The 26,858-nt window shown below is 41.5% G+C and overlaps 1 protein-coding gene across 1 annotated transcript in view; it reads right to left on the reverse strand.

The window, feature by feature from the left end:
- Positions 1–26,531, reverse strand: part of znrf1 (zinc and ring finger 1) — a 64,781-nt gene extending 38,250 nt beyond the window's left edge. Inside the window, exon 1 of the mRNA XM_084936379.1 lies at positions 25,416–26,531. Within this exon, the coding sequence (XP_084792505.1) occupies positions 25,416–25,809 (394 nt within the window). The 5' untranslated portion in view covers positions 25,810–26,531. The remainder of the gene's footprint in view (positions 1–25,415) is intronic.
- Positions 26,532–26,858: the final 327 nt, after the last annotated feature.

A 26,858-nucleotide genomic window follows, 5' to 3' on the forward strand; every position in this document is an offset into this window, starting at 1 on the left:
TATTCTTTTCATTTCTTATTTTGCTGCTTTTGTGTCTTTAAAGTTTGTGTCACTGTCACTTGCGACCAGGGTTGGCTTAAAAATGTTTCAGTCTCCAGACTCCAGGCCCTTCCATTCGTCCGGCCACTGTGTCCACCAGTGTACAAAAGAATATATCAGGAATGCTGTACTTAATATTGCGTGGGGATTCCAAAACAAACCACTTTAATTTATAGTCAAATGTTAATTGTTTTAATTTTTTTGAAGACTAACAACCTCCATAAAACATAAGTATTCACTATCAGGATACTGGGAAAGTCTTTTTCATACTGACGTCATACGTGCACCATCTCATTTGGTCAAAGACAGCAAACCAAAATCTTTCCTTCCTCTAGCTCAGAATACATAATCTAGTTTGTAGTTTCCTGTCCTCTGAAATCAAATGGAGCCAAACAATAGAAGTCAAGTTTGCACTAAAGTTTAATTACATATAATTATTTAAAAGAAACAGATTTTTCAGAGGATCTTCCAGATGGACATCAAGGACCCGTAGAGGTCCCTCAATGCAGGAGAAAATGTTTTAGCGCTGCTGGAGATGGTACATTAAGATAATAAAACCGATGATAAGAGATGTTTAGGCTTGGGCGGCAGACTTAGACACAGTGACACAGCAATTTCAGCGACACCGCAGAAAACAAAAGGTCACCATCCACAAGTCACACTCACAGGTAATGGTATAAAAACCAGCTTTAGTGGAGGTGGTGGAGCATGAAACAGTGGCTATGGGTGAAGCAGGTAAAAAGGAAAAACTGCATTCAGAAAGAAGTTGATGAATCCGATGTAATACAAAAGTGATTAAAAAAAAATAGATACTTTGTTATTATTTCAGGAACTGAATTCTCAAGAGGTGGTCCACTAAATAAGCTACATAAAAACCAAGACATTTTACTAAAAATGACAAAATGTTTCTTTTAAAGTGCAAAAATCTCACAGAGCAAACACACAGTAGCGAGCCTGTAAGGTCAACGGTAAGCTGCGCACATGACCGGCTCCACAAGTTCAAGATGTTTCTGCTAATTTCTGTTCTAATTCTGGAAGCGAGGACACTGGAGCTTTTCAGCTCCGTGGCAGAAGTTGGAAACCGATTCAGCTGCAGATGCACGCGCATGCACACACACACACACACACACACACACATAGCTATGCTGAGATTTAGCTACGGCAGACAGGCTGAAGGCAGAGATTCCACTGCAGAAGCACAACAAAGCCACTCTAGGGGTTTAGCTCTGTGGCATCGCAGACTGAAGGTGGAGATTTAACACACAGTGGCACTCCAGGCAGGCGGTGTCAGGCAGACAGATCAGAGAGAAGGAGAGAGAAGACACCATTAATACTACAGATGGAAAGTCTGAGAGCAACTCCAGTCATACTGCTTGTCACGCTGCAGAGGAACCAGCTACAAGGAAGAACATGGAGGGGAGATGAGCAGAACCTGGACTCTTTATCTTCAGTAATGACACACGTGTAGCTCATAAAAATATAATTCCACATTTATGACATTACATACGCCTTTTCTGTTCCTCTAATCTTTACATCACAGGTTGAGCATGGTGGCTGTGGCTCAGGAGGTCGGGTATAAAATGCTTTGAGTGCGCAGGTAGAGCAGAAAAGCACCATACAAGAACCAGTCCATTTAATGTTGTAACATTAATTCCCAACTATGTAGCCACATGCACATAAATACATACATACAGGTCTGCCAGTGAAATATTAACCTCTGCATATCTACCAGACTTCTAATTTCTTCGAAGAAAGAGGAGCGACCGAGGATTTAGGTTCACTTTTCTTTTATCCTCCAGCTAAACGGCCAAATTTTCCGACTTCAAAGTTTAAACTCAAAACGTTACCTTTGAAAGTCTCATACACTCTTTCTGCCGTTACAGTTTTTATGTTAAACCTTTTCAGTATATAAAACATCACCTAAGAGAAGATGAACTGAGTTCTGAAGCCTCTTCCACCCATGAGGTGCACAACAGGAGAATACAGCTTTACCTATTCTGTATTCATCAATAGATATCAAAGATGATACACTCTTAGGAATGTGCACTTTAACTTGTTTTTAAAAAAGACATGATATATAACATCATGGTTTAGTAAGAATGGCTCTTTAAATAAAAGTGAGGCAATTTTGTTCTTATTCTCCCCGAGTGGAAGCTGATGACCCTCCCGCCTTCTTGTAGATGATGGAACAGAGGATTTCGTTTCATAATAAGATACCGAGTCAGAAATAAGCCCTTTGAAACTTCTGTCAGTTACTATTTAACTCTGCTCTGGCATGAATGTGACCTTCCCAACTCCCATTTCTTCCTTTTCTACAGATCATACATTGTGATCACAGCATTTTTGACATCATAATGCATCCTTTGGAATCTTTTACAAATGACTGGTTTCCCCGCCTTTCGTGACCTGTTAATGGTTTCCATTAAGTAAGCAAGTCTAGAAGGGCTTTGTTTGTACTTCAATTTAAATATTAGTCAATGTGTTGTACAGGATTAGTATCTGTTATGTGGCAAAAGTTACCCAAAGTCTCAGGTAAGTCTCAGCCTTGTTGTGTCTTTATCATTGTGATGGCTTCATCTAAAATATCTCTGACTTGTGACGCTGGCAGGAGGCACTTATTTGTATCTTTGTACCTCAGACCTAGTTTCTAATCTCCAATAGATAAAGTATAGAGCAATGCGACTTGGGGACCGGCCTGTCTGTAACAATGTGGGTCGAGAGCATCACCAGAAATCCATCAATACTAGCCACCCAGTTCAGATCAAAGCTGGTCACCAGCTGCAGTGTTTTAAATCTAGATTATATAAAATGTTTCCCCCCAGTATGACAGATTGCTGAAGGCTCTTTATCACACATTTTGATTCCCGTCACACTCTGACACAATGTTGGCTGGACAGTTTTTTCCTGGTATCCCAAAGTGTCCACCAAACACAACGAGCCTTCGGCTGAACTTTCACATTTCACTGCCTACAGTAATGCTTTGGTGCTTGGGAGGATCGCAGACAAAAAAGTCATTTTAACCGACTGAAAATTCATGTCCTCCAATACTGTCCCAAAGATGAAGGGTTGAAATTGATTCAGTTATACAGGTGGAAAGAATGAGAACCAATTTCCTGTAGTATTTGGAGCCTGTTCCCTTACAAACCAAAGCACCAAGTGAGTGAAATGCATGTCCTTCAGGTGTATCACCTTTTAATCTTCAATTCTGGTCCCCCAGTTGGGGTAGGTATACTTTTTGGTTTTCCAAACTGAACAGAGTTGACCCCATAGTGTAAGCTTGTCCAGCTAATGAAATAGTAGTTTGTATTTTGGAATTATTTTATCAGATTTAGCAGAAGTCATTCAAAGAGTCCTGCATTAAAAGTTGTGGGAAAAAGTCTTCAACAGCAAAGACTGCTGTAGATGTAGAACTTCGAGAAGCAAACAAAAGGAAAAGCTTTTTGAAATCAGATTTTTCAGAAAAGTTCATATATTTTAGGCAATGTGTAAATCAGATTTGACAGGTGATTCTTTTTGGTCCAAGTGACCGCTGAAATTAAGCTTAATTTAGACAATATTTCAAACTGACTGCTCAAAAATGTACCTGGAAGTATTTCAATATTGTTGCCGAGTGGTGAGATTTGCTGCTCAGTGGATTCGGCACAAGTTCTTGTTTGGACAGTGAGTACTGACTACGATATCAATACTGTGATTTATAGTAATCTAACCAGGACACAGGAAAGCACGAGTGACCATTACAAGTTTTTGCACATTTAAATGATATTTTTATTATTCAGTTTTAATTGCAACGTTTTAAAATGCAAGAATGAACTGTTAAGCTTTTTAAAATGAGCTTTTTCCTCAAAGATATGATTCCTACACTCAGTTTAAATAGATAGGGTTCATATCCCTAAAAACAGAAGGTTAAAAACCATTCATGGGTGTCAAATTGTATTCAGACTTCTTTAAAATTTCATCAAGCGAAATTTCATCAAAGAACATTTAGACAGCCACGTGTTTCTTTGGTTGCACAAATCTTGCATCATTTGAACTGCTCCGCACCTTAATTGGTGCTTGCAGCTGTATTTGCGTTGTTAGAGTCTATAGCAGGGGTGGGCAATTCCAGGCCTCGAGGGCCAGTGTCCTGCAGGTTTTAGATCTCACCTTGGGTCAACACACCTGAATCACATGATTAGTTCGTTACCAGGCCTCTGGAGAACTGCAGGACATGTTGAGGAGCTAATTTAGCCATTTAAATCAGCTGTGTTGGTTCAAGGACATATCTAAAACCTGCAGGGACACCGGCCCTCGAGGCCTGGAGTTGCCTACCCCTGGTCTATAGGGATAGATTTGGGATGAAATAATAAGGCTTCTAGTAGTAGTAGTACTAGTAGTAGTAGTAGTAGTAGTACTCATTTCTAATATTTTCCATCCTGGTCACTCCCAGCTTCACTTCCTGTCTTTTTGTGGATGGTAGGAGCTTAAAAAAGGGAATGAAAAATGGAAACTGATTAAAGCAAACTGCTGTATCATATCAAAGCTTCAGTAAGACCTTTCATGCTCAGTCCTTAATAAAGACTTTTGTTTCTGTATCATGGCTTTCTAATTTTACTCCAAAGTCTACTGTAACTGTGCTCACTTTGTCTGCCAGACCTTAAATTTCAGTGCAGGGCTGCAAGTAAAACATTACAGGGATCTAATAAAATTCAAATGTTTGTACTGATGCAGATCAGCTGGTCAGACGTGCTACAGGGATGGACCTACACGGACATCCAACCTGGAAAACACCTCTTTTCCTCTCTCTGCAAGTCTACAAGCTCTATGTGGTTTCTGGAACTGTGGGTAGCATACAGAGACAAGATGTGAACTTGAGGCCAGACAAGCATAGCTGCGAGCAAAAAAGGCAAATGATAAGAAAAAAGACACACAGAGGACTAAAGAAAATCCCTAACTTAGTTAGGTTAACATTAATCCTCAAGACCTTCTGACAGGTAACACTAACATTATTAAGGTAGAGTCAAAAGACCAATTTTAGGCTAACTGGCTAAGGATATATCCAAGTCTTGAATTTGTCAAAGAAGCTCCTAGATTTGTTACATATACCATATGCCAATGTGACAGAGGACAGGGGAGGAACAGGCCTGAAAGCATATAAAATGCACAGGTAACCTGTAGGAAAATGAAAAACCCAGTGTGAGTGAAGAACAGGACAATGGAAGATTGGTTAAGCTCGCTTGTGGTTTTCCCCCTCAAAGTTTATAACTAATAGAAAGTGTTGAACGAGGGAATTCCACCTAATACTGAAAAATGAAACCTCACCAACTCTGCTTTTGTTTCTGTCTAATTTATGAAGGTTCCACAAAAAGAACACACAAAAGGAGACGTAATGGGAATCAGACAGGAGGATCTGTACCGCACTGTGCCTCACAGTCAGACAGGAGGAGGCCCGATCGTCAGCAGCCTACCACTGTCGTGACCATAAACGGCAGCCCTGGAAACTGTTAGCTTGATTACATCACAACTTACAACTAACGCAACTCTCGCCAACAAACTCTCCTTACCTTACCGGAAAGACCAGCAGTTTCCATGGGAACAGGACAGAACAAGAGAAAAGAGAGAGATGGAGAGACAGAGGAGAGGATGGATGTTGGGGGTGTGAGGAGAAATGCGAGAAAAGCGAGAAACGTGTTTTGTTTGTTACACGGGGAGGTAATGTAACCTCAGATGGAGGTGAAGACAGAGAAAAGGATAATTATACCGTGGAAAAACAAAGGACGGGCCGCAGCTTGAAGACAGCACGGACTGCGCTTTGGGTCTGTGCAATCCAGCGTCACCGGGGGTTAAATTAGGATGTTTGCAACAACGAGAGTCCCTGAATGCTCAATCAACCCCTCCGAGCCCTCCTCTCCGGGGACCACAGTGGGCCTGATGGGGAACAGTAAACAACACAGTGAACATAACTGGCTCTGAACAGCCTTCGCAGAGCAGCTTCACACCGTGCTCCTCCCCCAACACCGATTAAATGTAGATGAGCTGTAAGATGAGCAACGCATCAGTGAGGGCTCCAACGTCCTCCTTTTTTCAATCTGTCAGTTTATCTGTAGATTACTTTAAAGGTAACAAAAAATGAATTTTTAAAAATGCCCGTTACATTCCCTCTCATTATGTTGCATTTCTTACACATCCAGTAAATAAGGATTATGAATTTCAAAGCGCTGAAGTGCCAGATCCAGCAGTTCCTGTAATGGCCACTAGAGGCCAGTTCCAAAAGATCCAAACCTCATAGACTCCAGGGTTAAAATGTCCACATGAATGGCATTAAAATCCTGTTTGGAGCCTGGAATAAAATATATTTTGGTCTTTTTTTTAATTGTTTAACTCTTTATAATCACTTCACATATGGTCAAAATACTCAGTTCGGTTGGTTCACGTGTGTTGCAGCCAGTGTTGTTCAAGTTACTTGAAAAAAGTAATCAGTAACTAATTACTGATTACTTCCCCAAAAAAGGTAATCCCGTTACTTTACTGATTACTTATTTTCAAAAGTAATTAGTTACTTCGTTACTTTTTTTAAAAATGATTTACAGCCTGAATAGGTAATAAAGAAATAGATCTTTCAGCCCAATTCTATTTTTTCTGCATAATCCATCATATAAAATGTAATCAAATGAAAAAGTCTCTTTTTGAAAATTGTTTTATTACTTTTAATCTTTTAACTTAACACATGAAGCAAACATTAAATTATATGCACCATTCTCTGACTGGAAGAAATTTAAACCTATTTTCTGCACATTCCAGCACATAAAATAAAATAGTTTTTTGTGTTTACACTCAGTCTTTCAAATAGATGCAAGTAAAACACAGCAGAAAATAAATAAAATCAAAGACTCAGCGGTCCTGTTGCTCTATTTTCACCTGTATAGCAGGAGTGGGGCAGGCGGAGGTTTGCCCTGGTGCAGGTGTGTCGTAGCGGTCAGTGGAAGGATCTGTGAATTTCACATTCCCATGGCAGCATACTGTCAGTGCTTGCTCAGAAGTTTTGGGGTTTTTTCGCTGTAAAAAGAAGTTTTCTTCCCAGGCAGTGAGCAGTGGACGCTAATGTTTTTGTCACTTTTTACGGAATCAAACTCAAAGTAAGGTCAGTACTTCCACACTTTAAACGCTGCACGGTCATACTCTCTGCCGCACTCGATATATTATCCATTGTTGATCTGCACACAGCTGTTGTCACGAACGCCTCACTCGCTTACGTCACTGTCATGAGACACTCTCGCAAAAAAATCACGGTTTTAGTAATGCAGCGTGCTTACGGGAAAGTAACGCTAATCTAATTACTTTTTTGCAATAGTAATCCCTTACTTTACTCGTTACTTGAAAAAAGTAATCGGATTACGCGTTACTGCCCATCTCTGGTTGCAGCAGGGATTGGGATCTACAGGAGAATCTCTGTTTAAACATTGTGACAGCGCGGAGTGGCAGGATAAGTAGGCAAACCATGCACGAACATAAACTTGTACTAACTTACAGATAATGGGCACAAGAAATTTTGATTGGAGGACAGATGTGACTGGATAGTTAAACTCATTCTTCAGTGAACTTAAAAAGAATAACAGTGAGTAAGAGCGGAGCCCAGAATCAGGTTTGAGTAACTGTTAGAAGATCCGTAGTCAGTTATGGGTCATTTCAAATTATGTCACAATCAAGACCTGCAGCAATGATAGTGGAAATATTTTTTTTCTCCAAAAATCCCCTGAGAATTCATGCCATAGACGGCTAACTGAGAAATTCAATTTAATTTTCAGCTCCAGCTAGAAAGAAATGACTCTGTGCAATAATCACGTTTGAGCTTCTTTCCCCCATCTGGTAAAAACCACTAAAAGCTTGGAAACATTTTCTTTGTTGGACTCTGTGTAAAAACAGTGTGCATCACATCGTGATTCATCAGATATGTGCGAGTATGTACCTGTACAGAAACTGCAAATTTGCTGTCTACGCACTCCTATTACAGAACTATTGCTCCTGTTCTGCTGGTGTCTTAAAATGGTTTACACCATTTGACACGTGTCTTTGTCTTGTCTATATATAGTTTGTCAGATCAGATTTAAAATGAACCAGTGCCATTTAAAATACACGGGCTAAATAACTCGCTCTGGCTGGTGAGTGTTACACTTTCTGCCTGATTGTTTATTTGAGGTGCTACACCACATAAGTCTGATCCTCTTTAACTAGTTTAAGGTTGAATAATATTCTCCAGTGATTGTTATCAATGCTACTTTCTGCTTTTTAGCTTGAAGTTCATAAACGTCACTAGTTATTCAAATATTTAATGCCGCTAGTAGTGGAGTTTTTGCACTGGATAGACTATCGATATGAAACTGAGCAGACGATCTGTTTGTATATTCAAAAAGGTTTTCCATTGCAATCAATTGGATGCATTAACTTGAATTTGTCCCACATTCTTGTAATAATAACCCATTTCATACACAGCAACCAGAGAAAGAAAACACTGATAATATACGTAGTAGTAGTACAGCAACAAGTTTAAGGTCTCAGAGTACAGTTGAAACTTACTAACACAACATGTAACATCGCAATAATGTTGAAACATCAAAAACCCTCTCTGCTGACATGAAAACGATGTCACACAGCAAACGACACGTTTGTTTGTTTCGTCAGTGCAGTTTAAAGTGAACCATGATTTTGTCTATCATAATTTATTGATTAAACTGTGAGCTAGACAAATGTTCAGTCTATAAAATGTCAGATTCCAGTGAAAACGACGACCTCAGTGTCCTTCTGTTTTAACGTTTTCTTATCTGATTGCAGTTTGAAACTCAAAGATCTTCAGTTACACAACAGTTGTTCATTTTCTGTCACTCAACTAATCAGTAAATCAGCAACTTTGATCATTTGCATTTTGAAAAGCTAGGACCAGAAAATATTTTGCATGTTTGACAAACACTGTACACAGAGACTGTACATAAAAGATAGAGGACGAAGCCTCAAACTGAGGATTTGCGTTGTCCCCATTTATGGGGGCAGAAGGCGGCTCTGACTCAAGAGACACTTGATGCTAATAGGGGAGTGATTTATACGTGAGAAAGCAAGCCCGTTCTGAAGCACACTGTGATTTATCACAACAGGAAAATGTTTGCACGTACCAACTTGCATCCATTTAAAGATATTCATGTTCTGTAAGATTTCTATTGATGAATGTATGAAATGGATAGAAGTATGATCGCTGCAGCAAGGTTGTTGTGAAAAACATAACAGAAGCAAGCCACTACATCCAAGCGTGCCTTTATATGACTGAGTTAAGTGTTCATATCTCGCTCTCTGTAAATATCACCACAAAAGAACCACAATTCAGACGTTGCCTGTAAGCAGTTGCCTTTCCTTGCTCCACTCGCTGCCCAAGTCACAGATTTATCTTTAGAAAGTCTCTTTGCTCTGCTGTGACGACATTAAGGCGCTGTCCATAGCAACGGTCGCCGTGCCCACTGACTGCCACGGTGACTGCTGAACCCTCGCTGCTCATAATTGCCCAGGCCTTTGCAATTACAGTGCATAAGGTGTTGACATGCAGCCGCACGGCTGATCCAACCTTTGATGACCTTTTTAAACGGTGTTATGAATGCTTGCGGACAGAACAGAGTGTCTTCCTCACTTATTTTCTAGCTCTGTCTCTTTTTCTTACATTATGCTCATTTGTTTTGTTTTTTTAAAACAAATGGAACACCAAGCCCGTGCGCAGACACGTTACAGGCCTTGTACTTCTTCCTCTATAGGGGCAACCAACACAGTGAAAGCAGCAGCTTTGTTTTGTCTCTCTTTTTGTAGTTACTCAGTGTGAGAATGACTAAGCGAGCAAATTAAAAGGATGCTGCAATCAAAAACTGTAGCAATGATAGTGGAATATTTGCATGTGATCCACTAACAAAGCGCCACTTTGTGAACACAGAGGCAGGCAGTTTGTTTCAGTAATGACCATCACAATGTACCAAGAGCAGCGCAAATTAGCAGGTTGCAAACAGGCAGACTGATTAAGGGAGCACATAATCTACTAACAAGACAGGTGCTGCTTGTGTAATTGTAATGTGACAAACATGGGACAGAGTCAGCACAGATTTCCAGCGTGTGCTTCTCTCCAGAAGAGCATATAGAGGACAGAGAGTCGATATTTATTGATACAGGAGCATCAGAAAGTGAGCAGAACTGAGCTGGAAACGAGCTGCTTTGTTGCAAATAAGTTGTGTCTGACAGCTGACGTGATCATTATTATCATGACAAACAACAAATGCACACATGACACTCTGTAGGCAACAAACTTTTTTCTTCAAAATCTGAATTACATTCAGTCAGTGGCATTCTGTCAGGGAAAGCAAGGCAAGCAGTGCTTGACCAACGAAATCGAAAAATAGACATCAATTAAAATATACCAATTTCTCTAGTCCTTTAATCTCGCATAGCGTCCTGTCATAAAGCTTCTGTTTGCATCGATCCTTTACATTACTCCCATCTTGTGGCTGTAATTGGCTATTGTCGCTGGAAGCTCCACTTGCCGTGGATCCTGTTGGAAACTGTAGCGCGTCTCCATTTCATGGAGCTGAGAGGCCACATGTGCATTCTGGATAAACCTCCAATCTTTGATGAGTGACTGACAGGGGACCGAGCTGTCACCAGCTCTGCTTTCTGCTTTATGTCCCAGCAGAGCTAGCATTAGAAATTGGGTGTCTTCTGTATTTTAGCCTTGATGATGGAGAGAAGAGGTCAAATCCAGTCTAATAAAACAGGCGAGTGGAACATGTGCAGCCTTAGTCATCACTGTCAGATTAGCATATATGATAAATCTCCAGATTAAGTTTAACAAGCAGTTTTCCCAACACATCTTCATTTTTCATTAATGCTTTTATCTGACAGTTAACGAGCAGTGATTTTTTTTTTATTAAAATATTTTAAAATAATTTTTCAAAAATCAAGACCTCGGCATGTGTTTCTGAGCTCATTAGCAGCTTCTTTTTATATCCTCTATAGAATAAGATGAATTGCTGTAGATTAAACAGAGTATGACGTGTTTAAAATGAGCTCAAGCTCATTTACCACTGCCGGGGAACATTTTTCTCCAGAATAAATACTTTACTTTTTTATACATTATCTAGAACTTGCCAACACAACAGCTTTATGTGTAGTAAGGTGTTTTCATCCCGTTTTATTGCTAAAGTAATAGTTCTAAAAACCTTTCTCCACCACTTCATCTCACCTAACAGTAAATTATTTTTTGGTAATGTATCAAATTTTTATTTAGTTATGCAAGTATTAGTATTTTATAATTCTTCGGCCAAGAATTCAGTACAGAAAAGTAAAGATGTCCATGCAGAGTGCATGGAGGAATGAAGCCAGGTATTTTTGGTCCTTATTGAGGACCAAAAATATGCTTCTAAACATTCAGAGTCAGGACTCAGCTACAAACTAGAGGATGGACCCGAAGCTTTGGCACTGTACGTGTTGACAGCACCTTTTGCTGTCATTCTATATAATTACACACTCCCAGTGCCAGCTATCGCAGCCGAGTCAGGTTACAATATGTCTTAGTCAGGAACAATAAGCTAAATAATGGTGCAGTTTTTGTCTTGTGCTACAGTTGTATATCTGATTCTTTCTCTGTTTTTATGGCTGTGTTGTGCACAAAGTGCTGTAACAACAAAGGTTGATTCTGGTCTAACTGTAGTCATCTTGTCTGTTTGTAACCATTTTAAGTCCTTTTGTAGTCTTTTTTTATTCACTGTGATTATTTTATGGTCAACAAAAGAATATTATTAGTTCCTTTATACGTGTCTGGGACCTTGATGGGTAATGGGCCTCTGCCCATTATACCCTTTGGGTAATTCTGCCATGATAAGTAGCATTCTGTGTGTGTGTGTGTGTGTGTGTGTGTGTGTGTGTGTGTGTGACTGTGGTTGCTTCAAAAGTAATTCAGGAATAGTCGGATTGAGATAACTTTTCCTAAAGGTGACGCTGTATGTGTGCACGTGTCTGTGTGTACATGCACACGTGTGCGTGTGCATAGTGAGCTTATTCAACCAACAGCGATAGGCAGCATTGTGGTTGTCACAGCAACAAAAATCCCATCTCCCAACCTCGCAGACTCTCCTTCATTCCCCGTCATCTCATTCTGTCCTTGCATGTATGCAGAGTGTCTGTGTGTGTTTGTGTGTGTAGGTGTGTGTGTGTGTGTGCATTTGTGTGTGTCTGTGTGTGTCCTTACAAACCTCCTCTGAGAATTCAGTGTGCTGAGTTAACAGAGAGGAAAGAGACAAGGAAAGATGGGAAGTGTGTGCGAGAGCGCGGCAGAGGAAACAGAAATAAATTGCAGTGCTGACCTATATTCTCGAATCCCTCAACCAGACGGTTCAGCGGCACAGATGTTCCCCCCATCCCCGTGTTCCTGAAACCCTCTGCTGTGAAATCCAGCCACAACTCACCGATCGCATGGACGGCAGCAGCTCTGATTGAGTCCCACGTACGCCGTGCATCAGCGGGTGGTGTTTTTATTTGTTTGTGTGCGCTGCTGCAAGCATGTGTGGGAGGATCTGCACTGATTTATTTTAGTGTTTAAAGGAGCACTTCACAAATTTTCATATCCATGTGTCAGAGTATGGACGCCGTTATACACTTGTCAATAATCTGCATCTTTTCATCCCTCCAAATCCTGAACGTGATGATGCAAGCACCGGCCCGAGCAGCAGCGTCTAATCTCACTGTCTACCAGACTCAACCTGCACTCTCCTTTTTTGTGTTATTGCACATTTTTATGTATTTTGTGTTATTATAGAAATACTCCCTTTTGCCTCGTAGAATCTAAACCCATTACAGAAAATCATATTTCCAAGTTTTTCAGTTTGCTTTTGTTTCTTTATTTTTTCTTTCTTATTAATTTATGTTGTGTCTATGTGTGCTTTTGTGCCACTTTCACCATCCAGGGTGTCTTTGTGCGTCTCTTTATGGTTGCTTTTTGTCTCTTTGTGGTAATTTTGGGACTCTCTGTTGTCGTTACCAGTACATGTGTGATTATTTTGTCTTTTCTTGGTCATTTCTCGCATCTTATGTTAAAGAACCATTTAACCCAAACCGCACTTCTTTGTAAATTTAGTAAAAATAAAAACACAAAGCCCTCAAACTGTTGTCTGTATCCTTGTAAATCTGTTTCATCATACTTCTGTTTCCTTGCTTCCTCGTTTCATTTTTTTTTTCAGCTCATTTGCCTTTTAAAACAATATAGGAGTTATTACATAACCATTTGTTTTCTTTAATATATGATTTTAGTCAGAGAAACTGAATTTCTTTCTCTTATGTAAGAAAAACAACAATAAGTTAACTTTGCCACAGTTGTAAGGGGAGAAATAAGACATGCTGCATGTTACATACCTGGATATTAATCTTAACTATTACTCAGAGATGCACCGACAGAGTGGCCTCTGAACAGAATCGGCTGGTTTTTGGCTGACTGACTGTGAGTGGATCATGAGCTGTCGCCTTCATAACTGTAACTGCTGCACCGCACATGGCAACAGGATTGTTCCACTCAGTAAACTATGTGGAAAAAAATGCTTGGGCACCAACACTTTACACCTACAGGAGCTCCTTGTTCATGGAAATCCATCCCATGATGCTCCAAGATCACAACTGATGTGCTGATGTTATTGTCAGAGGAGGTTTGGAGGTCTTAAACTCAGCACTCAGCGTCAACACTCTGTGGGTCCTGAATGGTTTCCCTTTGGAATAATAGCACTCACAGTTGATCGTGGAATATCTAAGAGGGAAAGATTTGCCCCAATACTTTTGCCCATATAGAGCAGCTGTGCAAGCACAGCATATTAATCAGAGAAATGATATTTCTTCTGTGGAACAAAGTGACGTATTTGAAGGCTATGATTCTCACACAGTGGCTGATAATTAGCTAGTGTGTCGTCTGTCTCCTCTCCTCATACCTCTGCCAATCAGAATCATCCTGTTTTAACCAACAAACCAACTGCAGGGCTGGTTTGTTGGTTGGCAGGTGACCACACTGAGAGGACAAGTGAAAGAATTACCTGGCATAGTTAACAAGTCCAATCATGGATCTGTTGCTTACATGTTGGTGGAGATAACACAATACCACAAAAACATAAAGTTCTGCATGTACCTGTTATCTACTGCTGCATACAGACTAAAGAAATACCATAATTTCACTCACAAAAGCTGATGCTCGTGTGTGGACTGTTCCACACAGCAACACCAGAATATTTCAGATCATTTCATTAAAATGTTCCAAAAGGCCCCAACTGTACAAACAAAGCAGTTTGTGACTCACGGAGGATGAAGGGATGAAGCAGACAGCCACCTGTGTCTGACACGTGTCTGTAAGAAGCTCCACCCCCAACACCCCCCCCCCACACACACACACACAGACGTGGGAAACATGTAAGATAAAGAGAGATATGCTGTCATTCAATTTTTATTTACAAATACTCAATTAGTCTGTGTTTTATTATAGACACGAAATAAAAATCCCATTCAAGAAAAACTACACAACTCATTATGTTTGCTCTCATTTGTATTTCTTAGCGTGAAAACTCAAATCAGCCAAAATCAGATTTGGCAGATCGGACTGTAGGAAGTGCTTCTCTGCTGTTGCCACGCCTATTTTTTCCAATACCCTTCCTATTAGTCTAATCTGACAGCGGGTCTTGGAACGAACGGTTGTGTGCATGTTTCTGCTTATCACATTTAAATGAAAAAGCACCTCTCCATGAAGGCAACAGCTTCGCTTATGTGCCTGTAATCTAAGAACAATAGCACGCAGACATCCACTCATGAGATGAGTGCAGGGAGGGGGGCTGGGCAGAGGGGTCAGAGGAAATGATGGGGTTGCTGAGTAATTGCTTTGTATTTCAGATGGGTGAGTGAACTCTGAGGCAGGAGATTACATGCAGCGTCGTGAAAAGAGTCATCCTCTAGCCTGGTTTAGGCCAGCTGAGAGAGACATTGAGAGTGTGTGTGTGTGTGTGTGTGTGTGTGTGTGTGTGTGTGTGTGTGTGTGTGTGTGTGTGTGTGTGTGAGAGAGAGAGAGAGAGAGAGAAAAGCTTTGTTTTCCTGTGTGTTTGTGTCTATTATGAGTGTGTATAACAGTGCAATAGCATTTTTGCAGTATGTGTGCTTGTGGAAGTGTGAAATTGTGTTTTTCCTCTGCCCATGGATTTCTACACTCACTGATTTGGGCACGAGTTTACAAACCTTTATTTCATACTTAATAACTCCGCATGTGAACAGCACAGAGCTATTGTTAATGGTCAACAATAACAGGGAATATAATCCTGTCAGGACCAATATAGTATGAATGTACATTACTGAAGTTCTGTTTGTAAGTGTGGCGCATGTTCAAAGAGCTAAATGATCAGAGAAGAGGTGCCTAAGACCCTCTCAGAGAACAAAACAGGCATCAGTGACAACAAACGAATCCGAAATCTGTTGAATCCGAAACAGCTTAACTAGCACAAAACAAAGGAGGTGAGGTGGAGGTGGGTTGCAAAGCAGCAGAGGCACTAGAAACTGTATGCAGGTTGAATCAGGTTAGATACTAAACCCAGTATGAGATTTGCGAGTAGAATTTCTTTAAAGTTGGGCTACTAAGAGGCCTGTACGCTCCAGGTGTGCGTGTGTTCCATATAAAGATGGGGACGTCCCCGGCAATGAATATATTAGTAAAGGTTTTACACAGCAGACCACCAGACAAAATTTGTGAAAAATATTTTTTACTCACCTATTCTTAATGGAGCTGTTAAAACCAAAAACATAATTTTACAGGACAAATTTTCAGATTTTTTTTTTTTTTTTGATCAAGCTCCATATGACCAATCAGATCGCTCCATTTGGCAACAAGGGCAGAAGTAGCTCAAAACACACACTGGTAGTGAATTTTCCAATGATATAGAAATAGTAAAATAACACTGTTCTACCTCAGACACACAGATAGACGTTTATAACTGGCTCTCTGAAATGATTTGTCTGCCTCAACTCTGGTCCCAACTCTGTCAACACGACCTCAAACTGCCCCACTGACATCCTGAAATATGTAAAAAATGCTCCCTGCTGCTGCCTTCTCTGGAGAATTGGATGAACCCAGAATCTTCGTTTCATTCTTTTCTTGTGTAGAAAAATCGGGACCAGCTCATCATCGCTTCACATTGACTCAATTTTTTGGGATGTTTTTTAAAACGACACATTTTTTTTACAAAAAAGCAAACCATTTGGTTTGTTTATATGTTACACGACACATTTACATCCAAAAAATTTGGACGCCGATATAAAAGTCTTATTGAGCTCAGCACTCCAGTAATTCAAATCACTTAAAAGTATTCTTCAAATAAGCAGCCAGCTCATCACTTCTGCTCTTCCCTGTAAGAAATGGGCAAATGACCCCCTCTGTGGTCTTGGGACATTTGTGAAGCATCTGCAAAGGCCTCTGATTGTACTGAGTTTGTTCCATTATTTTCTGCCCTGTTCTGTTCAAGCAGGCGTTGTAATCAAGCATTAGAAATGCTTTTCCACTTGCCATTTACCGCTGGGGAATTTGCAGTCAGAGCCGGCAGGGATTAAACTTGCTGGTCAGAAAAAGAGTGCAAATGGTGTATTGATTAAGCACTGATGCTGTATTGAAAGGCTATGCCGATAAAGAGGCAGGAGGGTAGAGGGGAGGCCTGTTGGTCTAAGGATGACTGTGACTCTGACTGATGGATACAATAATAAAAGGCTCGCCAAAGCGCTAGGCTGTACTGTGAAGTCAGACGTGTTACTTCACTGAGAGATTTGCAAATTTTCTTGTACACCTGTGCCTGACCAAACTTTTAATAAAGTCTTTGAATTTCAATTTGCTTTGAGTGGAGATGGTTCTAACCTATCTATGTCAGTCGAGTAGATAAAGACCACCAACATCCTAACAGGGCCACTGAGCCAGAGCCTCATTATCCATTTTCTTCTGCTTATCCAGTTCAGGGTTGGAGGTCTAGTTAATTAATTGTATGACTAATTAATTACTGTTATTATTAAAAGATGTTAAGAAATGTTATAACTATCCCCACGCTCCTCCACAAACATCCATCAGTATCAATATTTATAATAGCTGACAAATTCTAATTTAAAAAGTAAGGATTTCATCCGTGCTCTGAGTGTTGACGTCACACGGCTGGTCCACCAGAGGGCACTCTACTTTTTCCTGCTAGCAACAAGAACAACAACCGGAAGCTTTTTATCAGTAGCCTACCTTTTGTGCTCTTAGCTAAATATTAGTAGGCTATATTTTGCTAACTGCATTCAAAACTTTTTTGCACTACACCTAATTCAAGTTCAAAATTCTCCACCAATTTCAGATTCAATATCGGCATTTATGGATGTCATAACTTGGGTTTTAGTTGAGCTACCGCTATAGTACACAGATGAGAGCAGCATGAGTGTAAAAATGGGGACTGAATAGTTAAACTGTCTTTATTCGTCACAACATTTCCTGCGCTCTCTCTCTGCTATGTCCTTCAGTTACATCACGCTGACATCTCACAACAATGAACAGATTTATTCTTTTCTGTCCATTTCCTTTAATGATTCATTCACTCTGGTGTGCCTCTCTTCTGGCCTCGCCATTCTGTCACATCTGTCTGTTTTTTTGACATATTAATTACAGACACTCCAGCATTAAAGGAAGGTCTCCAAGTTCAAACCCTTTTCAAACTGTTCGGCCTTTCATGCTTCTCACTGGCAGCAGATGTGGAACGTTGGAAGTAATGAAAGCAATTAAGAACTGAAGAAAGCCTTTTACATACAAGACCAAAGCAAAGCAGAAAAAAACACAAGTGTTATGAAACAAGACTGGTTTCTGTTACTTAACTTTTGCAGGCCACATTTTTATGTCCATACAAAACCGTTTCCTGCCTTGGATACGTCAGAGTGAACACAAAATGCATTTTTCCCCAACTTACTTACTTAAATATTAATATTCAAATTGTATCCGTGCTAACTTATGCAACACTTTGCACTTTTCACATGAAAAAAAAACAAATTATTATCCATTGTTGAACTTTAAATTATTGTAACTGTATTGTACATTGATGCATACATGGTTTAGCATCTTCCTAAAATCCAACCTTAATCAGACTATAAAACATCAAAAAGGTGATCTGTGACATGTTTGAATGACCTAAAATCCAACCCCACAAATATCGATTGAGAAAAGCCGATATTATAAGCACTTTTGAGCTATTTTTAAATGTATGAAGCCATTAAACAGCTATCAAAATCTGCTTTGAAGTTTGCAGGATCACTTCTTCTTTAAACATGAAACACTTCATCACGCCGCTTGTTACTGAATATCCAATACCCACTGCAGACACAACACAGCAGTTCCTCGCTGTGGGGTCCGACTCGCACAGATGCCCGTTGCCATGTGTTCTGTCAGCAGAGGGCTAGTGAGATGAAGCTGCTGCAAAAACATGAATGAACGTTGTAAAAATCCCCAAATCCAGACTCAAGCAGAAGCCACGTGATGCGGCTCAGCGTGTGGCCTGTTTGACCTCCACCTGCTGGGGACCGAACATGGATGCGAGGATGAAGCAACCTAACGCGATCTTGAGGAAAGACGTGAGGCGAGGTTACATTAAAATGCAATTGCAAAGCTCGTACTGGACTGTGTCATGATAAACATTAGCCTGGATCTCTTAGCATCTGAATAGCTCAGCGCGCACACACACACACACACACACACACACACTTTTGCGTTATCACTGGCCTTTACTTGAATTTCAAAGACACAATCTGTTCTCCCTTGTGATGATGATTTTGAGGCTGGCGTTGCTCTCCCCCTGCGCTCGCTCTCTACCGTGTTCACAAACACACACCAACCTCCCAAGGGCAAAGGGATGGAGGCACGTGTGGCCTGTCTGATTAACAGACATTTTCCACAGCAGATGTGTTTTCATCGAAGGATAAATCAAGGATTTGTGTATGTAGACGTATAGATACTGTTGGATCCTGTTGTGGAAGTTTTCCATTAAATAAAGCCTGCAGACGAGCGGTGAGCAGTAGCTAACATTCTTTAATCAAAACACACAAAGAACAGACAACCAAGTTGGTGGAGAGCCTGCATGACCGCGGGGCAGACGGTCAGCAGAGTCTCCGAGACTAACATGGCTCTCAGTTAAATACCTTCTTCAGGAACAAAAGGCAGTACACAGCTGTTGTCTTACTGTGTGAGTGTGAGACATGTTAAAATCCAGTGGCACCAAGGCATTATACAATAAAATAATGTGATTAATACATAAGTAAAAGAAATTCCTATACAATCCTTAGAGGGACAAAGTGAGGATTGCTACTTCAGTCCCAGGTTGATACCAAAGGTAGTAGAGGCACCACAGGTGACGCACAGACATGTTTGTCCTTGTAATAAAAAAGGTGACTTATCTAAGTAGCTAAAAGGACCGAAAGGACATCCCAGCACTGTCTTTGGCTATTTTGTAAAATAATGATGACATCTGCATCTCTGGACATTTGTACAAGGAGCCCAAACTTCAAATGAGCTTCCAAATGTGGTAAAGCAGAGCCCTCATATAAAAAGAGGCAAGTGATTCAAGGAATCTATGGAAGGATTCTTATATTTACATCAGTATTAACCATTAATCCTGTTGCACTGGCATAGGGGCACCGTAGTGTCTTCAAACTCTTGTACTTCAGCAACGTCTATACAGCAAATCTGACAGCAGATTCATAGAGAGCAACAAACAAATCATAAACTGTCTGTTTTAAAAAGATGGTCAGTCTGTTCTGGTGAACTCGATCGAGCTTTTCCAAGTCGCACCTGTGGCTCTTATGTTTTCGTCTCAGACTCCTAAACAGACCTGATTTGCAGGAGATATTCCTTTAAAGCCCATTTTATTATTGCATCTGTGCAATGCTACAGTTAAGCTTCATAATAAAAAAAATTAAGTAATCCATTTTACCAAGAAATGTGGCATTTTCATGGTCCACAAAAGCCACAAATGAGCATTCGTTTGAAGTGTGAGTATTTTTATCTGCTCTGGTATTTAAGAGTTTCCCTGTTTTTTTGGAAAGATTTTTTTTTTAAAAAATCATCGCTGAAGGATCATAAAGTGTGTTTGAAGAAATCCAGCAGAACATGTACATGAGCTGATGCTGCACAGAGTTCGACATAACTTGGGGATTTCGTAATGGAGCAAATCAGTCTAACGAGATCAGCCGACAGTCTGCTCTTTGTCTTTAACCCAAACCTGTTAACACCATGAACACCATGAAAACTATATATATATATTTCTGCTGCTCCTGCACTGCGTTATTTTTACTTTAAAAATTACTCTTTTGTCCATATTTGTCCACAAAATCAAAACAAAGTAACTCATGTTCTGTCAGAACTGCTACTTTTCACCTGCATCACAGTGGGGGAGCTGCAGACTTGTTCTGATAACACTTTAATTAGCATTCCCAGCAGCAATCATTGCAGTCATGTCAATAAATAAATAGTGTATACCATAAACTTTATATTTAAATACTTTCCTTCCTAAATTTGAGCTGTAAAACAGATACAGATACATGAGCAATATGGTGACCTGATAAAACATGTTTTCCCATCACTATGTTGTAACTGCGCCTCCCTGACAGTAGTTTTTATATACACACAGAGGCTTGTCAAAATTCAGTTGTATCCGTCTTTTGCCTAGAATACAACAGAAGAAGGACGGGCAGAGCGTTTATCGTGACAGAGACGATGTTGGGATTGGGTTTGATGGAGGCAGATGAGCCCAAAGGAAGCTGCAGAAACATGAAGGCTACAGACACAGCAAACACTGGCCACTAAGAAAAAACACATATTCCACTCCCCAACCAGTTGCCAAGTGGTTGCTGCAAAGAGCGTGCTGCACAAGCAATGCATTTGAAAAGGTGGAACTTTTATTTTCAAAAGCAAACTTCTCAGTTTCTGCTTTCACACTTTTAAGAGATTTCAACCTGCTTGCAGAGTAGCAGACATGTTGTCATTTTCCATACTGACTACTGCCAACTGCAGCAATCTGCAGGCAGCCTTGTACACCTCTTTACTACCAAATTAATGGCAGCAACCTCCAGCCACGCGCCAACCAGTCACAGCCATTTTTCCCTAAAGACCAGCGGCTGCGTGTGAGGCCTTTGATTACAGACAGCAAGGTGAGACGTACTGCTTTGAACATTAAGATTTAATTGTGATGTTTTTGTCACCCTGCTGTTTCCAAAGAAAGAGAATCTGCTAGATGGGGTCGACCTCAGGTAATTAGAGTAATAAATCCTTTACGCTGTCTGATTTCAAGGGCAGTTCTTTTGATTGCTGGAACGGTTCAAGGCTTTTGGTAATAAATGTGCAGAGAAAGGAAGAAAACAAATCATACTGTGCAAAATAATGTTATGTAGTTACACTACCAGGACTATAGTATTATGTAGCATGATGCTACGTGCTAACAGCTTAATTGAACTTTAGGATGTGGTCTGATGAGAGTCCTGATCAGAACGACAGTGTAACGGTTTCCGAGCTGCGTGATTACATAAAGCATCTGTGCACGACGGGAATAAACACAAATTCCCACCTGACAAAAAAGTTCCTGCTAAGCTTTGAAAACACGTTGTGACCAAAGATTTTCAGGTCAATGAATAAATGAGAATAAAAGCTAAAAAAGCAGGCGACAGTGATCTTTTGATCTTTTCTATTAAATACAGACAGTTTCACGTATGGTTTTGGCTGACGGTGAAAAGCTCAGTGACGCTGATCATTTTGAACCGGGATGGACTTTTTCTGACAGATTACGGGTGTTTTCTTGCCGGGGCCCTTTGCGGTGGCAACCCACTGTGCGCTCGCGGTGGAAATAAATGAGGGTCCTGGATTTTCTGACACAGCTCTATTGTGGTTCTAAAAGCAGCCAAGAAAAACACCGCTCCCCAGAATAAAACCCAGCCGAGAAAAGTTATAAACCAAAAGCCGTGCTAAAGCGTAGACGGATGAAAAATGGCAAAACTCGCTACAAAAGCAACCAGTTTTTTTTTATTACAGCATTAAAACGGTGACATTTTGGTCAGAGCTGCCTTCCTCACATGCTATAGACCATACATTGTAAGCTTATCTTCCTCCATGCTTGACTGCACACAAATCCCAAAGCTGACAACAGACTGACGCGAACTTCTTCCACAGACACAATGACTACTGTCAGTCGTGTCCTCCTGGAAAAACAGTAACTTTTTTTTTTTTTCAAATTCCTGCTTGCCTTAATTTTTTTTATTCCTGTGATATTCCATTAGCTTCACCATTTTAGCCCAAAAGAACCAGTTCAGACCACACCCATATGAAACCACCACAGCAGTAGAAGGGGTTCCCACATGTGTTTCTCCAATCACCAGAACAAAAATGTACTTTATCACATATACGACAAATCTGACGTTATCTTTGCAGTTATAGTAAGAATTTTATATAATTTCATTGATGTTTCTGAGAGTTTTTGTTACATATAGCTGAAATATGGCATGATCATACTGTTTATAAGGCCACTCCTGCAAATCAGAATCCCAGAGGACATTATGTGGTAGTTCCAAGACAGTAAGAACAGTAACTAACTAAACTAAATTAAATAATACCACAAATTACAAAGTCACCAAATATAGCAAAAGAGCTCTAGCAGATACAAATAGCTCTAATTATAAATATATAGTATATGACACAAATGAAATATATGAGGTGCCACTCTTATACTGGACTTTGCTATTTTTTTTCCAGGATCTGCAAATAGTAAGTTGTGTGCAAAAAATGCACTTCTTTGCAGTCATTTTTCCTCTTGATAGGTGTTTCATGATCACTTTGTCTCTTTGTCGATGTTCCATAGAAGCCTGATTGCCCAAAAGCTCCTGAGGCTTTAGGACTGATGTGGAGCACGTATTAAATTTGATTCCATCTGGTCATTTTTCTCTGTAGAGTTTTTAGCCTCTCCTTTGGCCGTTTTACACCTCTTTGTAATCGTACATCCACAATCTTTTTCAATTTTTTTTGATGCTATATGCTTCTTTTTATGGTTGTTTTGCATCTCTTTAATGTTATTTTGTGTGTCTTTGTAACAGTTGTCCATCTCTTTGTAGCTAGTTTGCAACCTTCATGTCACTTTTTCTGCCGTTTTGTAGTTGGAGCTGTTTTATGACTCGGATAATTTTGCATGTTTCTGCAGCTCTTTGCATCTACCCTGCATCTCTTCAGAGTCACGTTACATTGTGTTATGGAAGTTTGGGATCTGTCTGTAGCTGTCATGCATCTCTTTTTAAATACTCTCCATTTCTCTATCACAATTTCTGCCTTCTCTATGAGCATTTTGCATGTTCGAAGCTTTTTTACATCTCTTTATGACATCTCTGTTTCTACTTTCTGTATTGATGCTTTGCATCTCTATTTTGAGCTTATTTGTAGCTGTGGGCGTTTTATTTTTCTGTGCATTCGTTTTGTGTCTATGATCTCTTTGCATGTCTTTATGGTTATTTTGCATCTCATTATGGACATCTTATTTCTCTCTGTAGCTATTATGCAGTCTCTTTATTGACGTTTTGTATTTTTGCATAACTTTATGTTTATGGTTGTTTTGTTTCTTCTTTCTCCAGTGATTTTGCATCTCTTTATGGACACTTTGGATCTCTTTGTGGTTTTTTGTGGTGGACTAATGGACCTATGTTCCCCTTAGCCTTGTGCACAGCAGGCCCTTCAGTAATCCTTCCATTCTTTATTGTAATGGTGAATGTACTGGTGTGAGTCATAAGCTTAACTTGGTGAACTCTACAGAAACCCAATAGATCTGCTGAAAATCAAAGGTTGTTCAGCTGTGCTTCCTGTCTGTTAAATATTTCCATATTTTTGCTCATTTCTCCAGTTTCACACTCCGATCCTCCAACCTGGTTATGAGAGCACATTGGAGTCACCGAACAATGTAGGCCAGGCGCAAACAACATATATACTGACATCCAACTTGTTATTCTCTTTCCATGAGCCGGTCAGAGCGCTGATAATGAGAGCCTGGGGACCAGGCTGAGGCTGCTTTGTGTAATGGAGAGAAGACAGTGTTTATAAGGTTCCTCAATTACTTATTAAATATTTGAATACACAAAGTTATACTACATCCAAAGATGGATATGTGGCTAAGCGTTGTTTCTGGTGGGTAAGGTTGGCTCACTAAACCCCCAGACGTTTGCACTTGTATTTAAAAAAGATGACTCAGTTTGTGTAGTTCATACTACTAATCAACTGAAATCACATTTGTTGTATATGGTCATAAACCATGTATAACCAATGTGATTTGGTCATAAACTCAAATGAGTTTGACATGGCAGGTCTACACAGCTTATAATGTTACATGACCAGCTGTAAAATAATAATGATGATAACAATAAATTGTGTTTTAACACCACTGAAAGCCGTGAAATTGGCATTTCTAAGTGCAAATGACCCTCTAAGATTTCAGAAGGATCAGATTTATGTGCCAGCTGATTCTTTTTTCGTCTCTGAAGTGCTGCTGTTCCTTCTAAGCGCCACAGGAAACAGCCAAACTGATATTCACTGTGAGTGTGAGGAGGCGCCCGACATCAGACCTACATATACCTGTGAGTGTGCAGCTGTGTTCAGGCGCACACAGACATATTGTGCAGGGTGGTAAGCCGATGATGAGCATGAACAGCCCTCTCAGCCCTTCCTCCCCCCATCCTCCCTCCCTCTCTCCCCTATAATCACTGGGCTAATTGACCCAGCCAGATTTGGCAACAGGCTTATTAGAGTCATTTCACACAACAAGGAATGACCTACGCAGACGGCGCAGCGGTGACTATGTTCTCCCCAAAACATCCGCACACAGAAATGAGCTTTAAACACATTTCATCACCAATGATGAAACATCGACATCTCCAGTTTCTTGCAGAAAAAATTCATCCAGTGCCCCAGATTTTTTTTTCTCCTACAGCCAGCGGAGAGAACGTGAAGCACAACATGTTTTCCATACAGGGCAGTCTTATTTTTCTCAGACAAAAGCCTCCTTTCTGCTTGTTTCTGAGTGCGTCCTCGGGCTTAACTTCCCCGTGATTGCGGTGAAATTTATGGGCACCGCATTGGTGTCGTTCAGCAGCCTACCTGCAGGTAAACAAGGTAGGTGTCTGGCAGTAGGAGCAGGTGTCCGTGGGAATGTGTTCGTGCGTTTTTGTGTGATGATTAATCCGTCAGCCGTCCCCCGAATATCTGCTGGTTAACAGTGTGTGTGTGTGTGTGTGTGTGTGTGTGTGTGTGTGTGTGTGTGTGTGTGTGTGTAGCCTGCAGACCTTACCGCTGTGCGCGCTGAACCAGCGGGGTGCGATGTGCAGGGGCAAGGTGTCAGCCAGCGACCCCCGGGACCCCAGATACAGCACCCCGTCCGTGTGGTGCCCTCCGCCCCCAGTGTCCTGGTAGCCGGTCCCGTGAGGGGCCGCGGTAGTGCCCCCTGACCCCCCTCCGGCTCGATCCGAGTCCGTTCCTCTTGGGGTGTAGAAGCCGAAGGGCACGGCGGGACTGTGTTCGATGCCCATCCCAGCCACGGAGCTCACCGAGCGGCTCCGCAGGCCCATGGTGCCGCTCGGCCGGTAGTGACCAAAGTGGGCCGAGGGTGGCACCGCGCTGTCATCCGTAGAGACACCGGGAAAAGCACCCCGGGGCCGCCCCGCCGTGCTCTGCTTTCCCCCCATCCAAAGCGGGGAGAGGAGTGGGTGGGGGTTCTGGGTGGGTACAGGAGGGGGCTCGGCTCGATCCGCAGAGGGCAGGCTGTGCCCCCCTCCCCTCGCTCCTGTCTGTCTGTCGGCTTGCCTGCCTGCCTGCCTGCCTGCCTGCCTATCCGTCCGTGTGTGTCGGCAGGCTCGTCAGCTCTGACTCTCCGCAGACGCAACAGCCCGTTTCCCTGCTGAGCGGAACATGAGCCAGCCCTGACGTCTGGATTCACCTCACCCGCACACACCACCGGGAGGAACGAGCGGAGAGCGTTTGACTGACGCCGAAATCCGCGCTCCGCGAACAGATGCGCGCGCCGCGCTGCTGCCCTGCTGTCCCGGCTGGTTAACGCGGCTGTCTCATCGCAGGCGGCCGGCCCGGATCACAGCAGCGCCGCAGTGTTCCCTCCGCTGCTCTGCCCTCATCTGATCTCAGACATCGTGACAACTGTTGCTGTCTGTCTGACCGCCAGCAAAACGACGGTCTGTCTCTGACACACACACGCGCACACACACACAAATAAATGACGTCGTCCGTCCGGTCTGGTGGGCTCGCTTTTTTTTCCCACCCCCCGGAGATCGGGGTCACAGTGAAGCCGCTCCCCTGCGCTCAGATCGGCGCTCCGCTCCTCTCCGCTCCGCCTCAGCCGCTGCTGCTGCTGCTGCTGGCCAGACAATGGACGCGCTTAGTGCGCAGGCTCGGATCATAAATACAGACAGTATGGGAGACAGATGCACGCCGTTTCTAATTCCCCGACATGGGATTGGCCTGTTTTTCTTTCTTTTTTTTTTTCACATGTTGGATTATGGGGCATTTTAGGACAGGACAGGTGTGACGGTGGTGGAGGGGGAACGCACCAGGTAGCCGAAAGAAAAAGCAAACAAACAAAGGAAACAAAAGAACTGACATAAAAATACATAAAGACAGAATAATTTTAAACTGCTCTGACAGATCGCTCGTTAGTTATCGTCCAGTATCTGGCCTGTCACAGATATATCGGCTCTAGCTATGAAGTTTCTACATTATCAGA

The sequence above is a fragment of the Perissodus microlepis genome, chromosome 7 (assembly GCF_051167445.1).
Source record: "Perissodus microlepis isolate ML-2025 ecotype Zambia chromosome 7, ASM5116744v1, whole genome shotgun sequence".
NCBI lineage: Eukaryota > Metazoa > Chordata > Actinopteri > Cichliformes > Cichlidae > Perissodus > Perissodus microlepis.